The sequence below is a fragment of the Gossypium hirsutum genome, chromosome D13 (assembly GCF_007990345.1).
Source record: "Gossypium hirsutum isolate 1008001.06 chromosome D13, Gossypium_hirsutum_v2.1, whole genome shotgun sequence".
NCBI classification, from domain to species: Eukaryota; Viridiplantae; Streptophyta; class Magnoliopsida; order Malvales; family Malvaceae; genus Gossypium; species Gossypium hirsutum.
This window is the reverse complement of record NC_053449.1, coordinates 1,014,525-1,021,562: the sequence shown is the minus strand read 5'-3', so window position 1 is coordinate 1,021,562 and position 7,038 is coordinate 1,014,525. Positions and strand designations below refer to the sequence as shown.

General features: G+C 31.4%; 1 protein-coding gene across 1 annotated transcript; it reads left to right on the top strand.

The window, feature by feature from the left end:
• Positions 1–1,177: 1,177 nt before the first annotated feature.
• Positions 1,178–4,690, top strand: LOC107920245 (26S proteasome regulatory subunit 6B homolog). Its single transcript, XM_016849849.2, has 6 exons — positions 1,178–1,767; positions 3,091–3,321; positions 3,503–3,661; positions 3,782–3,934; positions 4,089–4,172; positions 4,269–4,690. The coding sequence occupies exons 1-6, from the start codon at positions 1,270–1,272 to the stop codon at positions 4,401–4,403; spliced, it is 1,260 nt and encodes a 419-aa protein (XP_016705338.2). The 5' UTR covers positions 1,178–1,269; the 3' UTR covers positions 4,404–4,690.
• The last annotated feature ends 2,348 nt before the right edge of the window (positions 4,691–7,038 follow it).

The window sequence follows — 7,038 nt, the reverse complement described above, 5'->3', positions numbered from 1 at the left end:
ATCCAGTTATAATAACTCTCAATTGAATTGCATTTGCTCATCCAACTAATGTATTCATAAAAGTAATTAAAAATATTTGTAAAAATAAATATAAAAATATATTTTAATATAGAATAAGCATATTAAATTAAATGAAATATATAATTTCTAGCATCTAATTTTATTGTGAAAGTAATGTTTAGAACTACTCATAATCCATCTCAACCCTTAAATAGGAGGATAAACAGTTTCAGCATGCTTGAATCTATGTCTCCCTATACTAGTGACAATATTAATACTAAACAAGCTATAACCTTTTTAAAAGGATTCAAAATTATATTTATCAAGATAATGAATCATACCCAACAACATTCCAAATTTATATTATATAATAATAATAATTAAAATACATTTAGAATATGTAATTTTACTTTGAATAGCATTTACAAATTCATGGCATTAAAACTAGAGATTTACAATGTGTAATTGTGCATGATAAAACAAAATCAAAATGTTGGCCGCTTCAATAACTTGTTTGTAGATATAGAAAAAATGAAGTAAAAGACATTGCAATGTCCTAAACACATTTAAGCTCAAAATATAAGTCTTAGGTGTAACAATCTGGCTTTAACCTTTGTTGAAAAATGCGATTTCAGAATCTAATTCCGTAAACTGAGTTGATGAAAATATGAGTAGAAGTATTTATAAAGTTAGTTGAAAATATATTAAGGATGGATTGAATAATTAAATTATGAAAAATAGTTAATTAAGTGTAGGAATTAAATTGTAAAAATTTAATCACTATTGAATTTTAAATTTAAAAATGATCAAGGACCTATGTGGTTATTTAAAAAAATTTTGGGAAATGAATTAGTGGATGTTTATTTTTTAGGTTTTTAAAGGGCAAAATCGATGAGTTTTGTATTTTAATGATTTTAGAATTTATTTTTTCCCTAAATTACATGGAAATTATGTGTAACTTTATTTTATTTTAAAATTTCAAGTCATGTATTTAATAATCATGTCACCATTATGTTATTAATTTAACAAAAATGGACTATTTTATAATTTTTTAAAGTTAAGTGATTCGATTAAAAATTTACTAATCATTGAGTGATCATTTATGTAATTCTGTATAATATTGGCAACGACGTCGTTTGGGGGCAATTACATTTAAAACTAAATAAATAAATACCCGAGGAATACCCTGGCGGAGCTGTGCTTCTTTTCTCTTGTTACTGTTTTCCCTTTTCTTGCTCTTCAATCCAATCCCCGAGCCGGTGAAAACAAATGGCAGCCTCTGCAATTGTGGCGGAACCCAAACCCTCGGTGGAGCCGCCTTTTCCCGCCACAAGATCCGACCTTGGACAGTACCCGACAGTGGACCCAACGGGAGCCGAGGAGGACGATCTGTACTGCAGGTTGAAATCCCTTCAAAGGCAGTTGGAGTTCATAGACATCCAAGAAGAGTATGTGAAAGACGAACAGAAGAATCTCAAGAGAGAGCTGTTGAGGGCTCAGGAGGAAGTCAAGCGGATCCAGTCGGTGCCCTTGGTCATAGGCCAGTTCATGGAAATGGTCGATCAAAACAATGGAATCGTTGGCTCCACTACGGGATCCAATTATTATGTAAGGATATTGAGCACCATCAACAGAGAGCTTCTAAAGCCGTCGGCTTCGGTGGCTCTTCACCGTCACTCCAACGCTCTAGTCGACGTTTTGCCTCCCGAGGCCGATTCCAGTATCTCTCTGCTTAGCCAGTCCGAGAAGCCTGATGTTACGTACAACGTTAGTTTCTTATCTTTTTCTTCTTCTCTTTTTATTCTGTTTTGAAGTTTGGATTTAGGGTTTCGCAATTGACGATGGCTGATTTGGGATTAGGGTCTTGTTTCCTTTCTATTTAAAGTAGGGGGATTTGGGTTAACTGTTTGTAGGAAGGGAAATTTAAAGCATGGGTTTTGTGTCTCTTTTAAATACCAGGTTCATTCCTTCTTTATGCGGTTGCCTAGATTATTAAATTGAATACTTAATTAATTTATTTATTTGGATATGTAATGGGGAAAAATCAGGGCTTTTTTCTTTCTTTTTTTTTGCTGCTATTTATGCCTTAGTTAGGATATTATGAGATCTACTGGATAAGGGAACGTTTAAAAGGGGTAGTTTTGCTGAAAATTGTGGTACACATAACTCATAACTGCTAACATGCAGAAATAGATTGCTAAGATATATTAAATCTTTATTCATTGGTTTACTTTGCTGCAAATTTCAGCACTAATGCCAAAAGAAGAGGATTGAATGTGATTTGAGTCTGTTTTCCTCTTCCATTCTTAAATATTTGATGTTTGAGGCTATGGATATGTTGGAAAAAGTTGTTTTAATTTTATTAGCTCTTTATCCAAGTAGACATAGGCTAAGCCTTAAGTTGGAAATGGAAGACAACATGGAGTAAATTCCAAATGTTACTTGGAGAAATTGGTTTATTTGCTTTCCTACATACTTTTTAATTAATAGTAGGCAATATATTGTGGAGTAGAGTGTAATTGTGAGCTTACTTTTTATTATAGGCTTTAATATTTCCTGACTTGGCTGCAATTTGTGGTAGATGTTCCTGAATGATTAAATTGTTAGGACTCTTGAAAAATTCTTTCTGTAGAACTGACGGGGTTCTGCAACAAACTTGTTCTCTTATCTATTATGTCTAACAGCGATACTCAACATGTAGCAGGATTTGAAGGATAGTGGGTTATATATCATTTTAGAATGTGCTTGTTATGCCTGTGTAATTGTATTATAATGAACAATATGATGCGCTTCTTTAATATTGTAAATTTACTATATAATTTTCCACAACATATTCCAGGAGGATCTTTGCATCATTTGTCTTGTGTGATTGGTACTAGAAAAAATTTACTTGCTAGTAGTAAGTTTTGTTATTTCTGTTTAATTTGTTTGAATGTTCTATCATATTGATTCTTTTCCGTGCCCTTTGTTCTGCTGTAGTACGTTGGTAGAGTTAGACCCTCTTTGAGTCCATTTCTTGGAATAAATTTGACAATATTACTATTTTTGGTGGTTGTTTCTGGCATCTGAGGCTTAGTTTTCTTTTCCTAGGATATTGGAGGATGTGACATCCAAAAGCAAGAAATTCGTGAGGCAGTGGAGTTACCATTGACTCATCATGAGCTCTACAAGCAGATTGGGATTGACCCTCCTCGTGGTGTTTTACTATATGGTCCCCCTGGCACTGGAAAAACCATGCTTGCAAAGGCTGTTGCTAACCATACAACTGCTGCCTTCATTAGAGTAGTTGGATCTGAATTTGTTCAGAAGTATTTGGGTGAGGTAAGGAGATGTTATGGCCATTTTTTTAATTGTTATTACTAAATTCATCATTCCCTAATCAATGCAAGACATTGTACTCTGCAATGAAACTTGACTTCCCTTAATATTGATTTTGTCTAATACTGGCTGCTATCTTTTGATGTTGATGGATAATAATATCTTGAGCATTGCTTTGTCTCAGGGGCCACGGATGGTTCGTGATGTCTTCCGTCTTGCTAAAGAGAATGCTCCAGCTATTATCTTTATTGACGAGGTAGATGCCATTGCTACTGCTAGGTTTGATGCTCAAACCGGTGCTGATAGAGAAGTTCAGCGTATCCTCATGGAACTCCTGAATCAGGTATATGATGTGGAATGAGGAATTTGTCGACCTATTAATATAGATGGTGCTGTTATCCTTCAAAATACACGAGGAAGTTAGTAATTTAATTAATTAAACTTCTTTTCTGAACTTTATTAGATGGACGGGTTTGATCAGACTGTGAATGTTAAGGTCATTATGGCAACCAATCGAGCAGACACTTTGGACCCTGCTCTTCTTCGTCCTGGAAGGCTTGACCGAAAGATTGAGTTCCCTTTACCTGATAGAAGGCAGAAAAGACTTGTTTTCCAGGCAAGTAGGGCAATGTATCAATGCCTACGTAATTATTGTACTTTTTAATCTTTAGTTGTTTTGTATTTTCTTCTTTTGTCCATCCTGTTTAGATTGTGATTAGGAAATGTTGCATCTTATTTTCTCGTGATTAAGGTAATGTTTCCCTTCGCAGGTTTGCACTGCTAAAATGAACCTAAGTGATGAGGTGGACTTGGAGGATTATGTTTCTCGACCAGATAAAATTAGTGCTGCAGAGGTTAGTAGTGGCATACTATCAAAGCTTGTCCTGATTCTCTGTGCCTTCAGTTTTGGTCGTAATTCCTTTTTTGCTCATTCACGTTGATTCATGCAGATTGCTGCAATCTGCCAAGAAGCTGGAATGCATGCAGTTCGCAAGAACCGATATGTCATACTTCCCAAGGACTTTGAAAAGGGTTACAGAACAAATGTGAAGAAGCCTGACACTGACTTTGAGTTCTACAAATGAAGAGATGTTGCAGTACCAGAGCCACTTTTGAGTTCTGATACGTATTACTTGCGAATATTTGTTTCGATATGGAGCATGGTAGTGGTAGAGTGTGTAGGACTTGAGAGTAGAGCCACGCCATATCCTGAGTACTTTTCAATTGGGAAAAAGAGAATGCTATTAGTGGAGTACACTTTGGTGCAAACCACTACGGGTTGGTAGATGTTTGTTTTCTAGATGATTTTACTTAAATTTCGCTGATGTATAATCAATCTAAACTTGCTTTAATGTATGTGTTGTTTTATGGACATGAAATCTTCACTTTTTTTTTCCTACTCTTTTGAAAATAATAGCACCAAGAGCATCTTCTAACATTTAAAATTTTACTCAAAACATAAAGTGGGTCAAAAACCATATTAGTATATTATAAATGGCATAGAAATTATTTATGTTATTTTTCTATCGAAATTATACCTCAAATTTTTTTTCTATATTTTTAATTTATATATTAAAATATTTTAATTACATTTTTATAAAAATAAATATTAAATTAACTTATTAAATATATTATAATTTGATACCATTAGAACTGATATATACATATACACTTATGTTTAACCCCTCAAGTCAACCAAAATATTTATTTTATGGTCATTAAACTTCCGTGAAATATCTTATTTTGCTGTTGAATTATGAATAGTTATATTTTAATCGCTAATGTTATTGATTTATAATGTTTTGATTACTTGTATATTAATTGTCATTACAATTTTAACAAAAAAGTGAGGTAGCACATTAATTTAAAGATCGATATCTAATTTGATCCTTAAACTATAGTTAAAAACATTCAATTCGATACTTTTACAACATTTTCAACAATAATTCTAAAAAATTATTAAAAAGTTTGTTCTGAAAATTGGTTCTCCCAACCTCTCTTGGTGTTTTGTTAGAGCAATGGTTCTCTAATCCAAATAATAAGCTCACTTAGACATGCATTAGCATGAGATCCAGTCTTAAAATCATATATTGGCAGAATTAAAATCTCAGATGGTGATACCTACATGTTTATCTCTTAGTAATAGTAAAAATTTACGTACATTGGCAGAATTAAAATCTCAATTTTTTTGCTCAAACCTACTTCGAGAAAGATTTACCGCCGGAGAAGATTGCTTTATTTCTGTCCTAGTTGATCCTGATTCGACATTAGAAGTATATTGATATAGGCTCCATTCAACACAAATAGAAAAGATTAATTAAAGATGCTAAAAGATCTTGAAATAAAAATTGGAAAATGATCTTATAATAAAAATTGATCTTCAATCAACTTCCATTGACTCTTCGCCTTGGCCCAAGGTGAACCACCATCCAAACCACCACTTTATCCTTCCATTAATCACACAGACTAATTATAATAAAATTTATTTTAAACCTTATAATTATTTATCATGTTGTTGAGGCAACTAACAATCTTTTATCTTAGTGATAAATTTATTATATTATATAATATGAGAATTTGAGTTTAATCCATAAAACCCGCCCTCTATTCTAATTATTAGAAAGAGTATTTTAATGGAAACTTCCATAAACACAAGTATCTCTTTCTATAAGATTAGTTCAACTTTTGACTGAAAAATTAAAAGAAAAAGGTGAAAATTTGATAGCCATAATAGTTGTAGGTGTGAGTGTGATGAATGCTTTGTTTGCATTTGCCCTGAAATATTATTATGATTTATGATGTTCTTTTTCGCTTTCTCTTTTTTGAGTTTTTGACATTCCAAGTTTGCTACAAAGCAAACAATTCTGTAAAAGCACTTAAATTCAGGTATTTTACTTAGGTATTGTAATTTTTTTATTTATGGTAAATTTACTGGTCAATTTTTTTTTGTTAAAATGATTTTTTTTAGTTATATTTCGCCGAATATTTTAAAAAGAGTCGAATTTGATCATTAATTTTTCAAAAAAATATTGATTAAACATTAATTTTTTCAAACATGGTAACTCACATGACAATCCATGTGTACTTTATGCTTTTTTTTAAAAAAAAAGTATGAACATTTTATATTTTTCAATTTTTATTTTATTTTTTAAAATGATTTAGTGAAATGACATATAAGATAAATAATGTCAAGTCAACATTATGTACATATGGACTGTCACGTGGTTGCCACGCCAATAGTATTAAAAAATTAATGTTTTAGTCAACATTTTTATTAAAAAAAAAGTAATTCAACTATTTTTGAAAGATTAATGGCAAAATTTAACTTAAAAAATAATAACGGCTAAATTGACAAAAAATGTAAATACTGAGAGCAAAATTTATTGTTATCCTTATTTATTATGATATGCTTTTTTTAGAATATGTTTTCTTAAAGGATACCTCGATATTTGCGGATATCGATTTTAATTATGTTTATTGTGCCGTTTGACATCAACCAATATCGAGTTCTTTTTAAAATACTTAAATTTTAAATTGTAACAATTAATTTAATCTTCTAGTACCTGTGAATAGTATTTTAAAAAATAGATCATAATCTATAACTAACTATTTGAAGGGAAAAAGAAATTTTTAATTGACATCCCTATCCATACGTGTCGAGGTTATCTTAAAAACCCTAATTCTAAAACTTATAAATAATAATCTAACTTTTTAGTTTTT

What these genes read in the sequence shown, in the direction of transcription:
- LOC107920245 (XM_016849849.2), top strand. Translation starts at nt 1,270, where the DNA reads ATGGCAGCCTCTGCAATTGTGGCGGAACCCAAACCCTCGGTGGAGCCG. An exon ending in TCATGGAACTCCTGAATCAG is followed by an intron (nt 3,662 to 3,781) that starts GTATATGATGTG and finishes GAACTTTATTAG; the next exon opens with ATGGACGGGTTTGATCAGAC. An exon ending in AGAAAAGACTTGTTTTCCAG is followed by an intron (nt 3,935 to 4,088) that starts GCAAGTAGGGCA and finishes TTCCCTTCGCAG; the next exon opens with GTTTGCACTGCTAAAATGAA.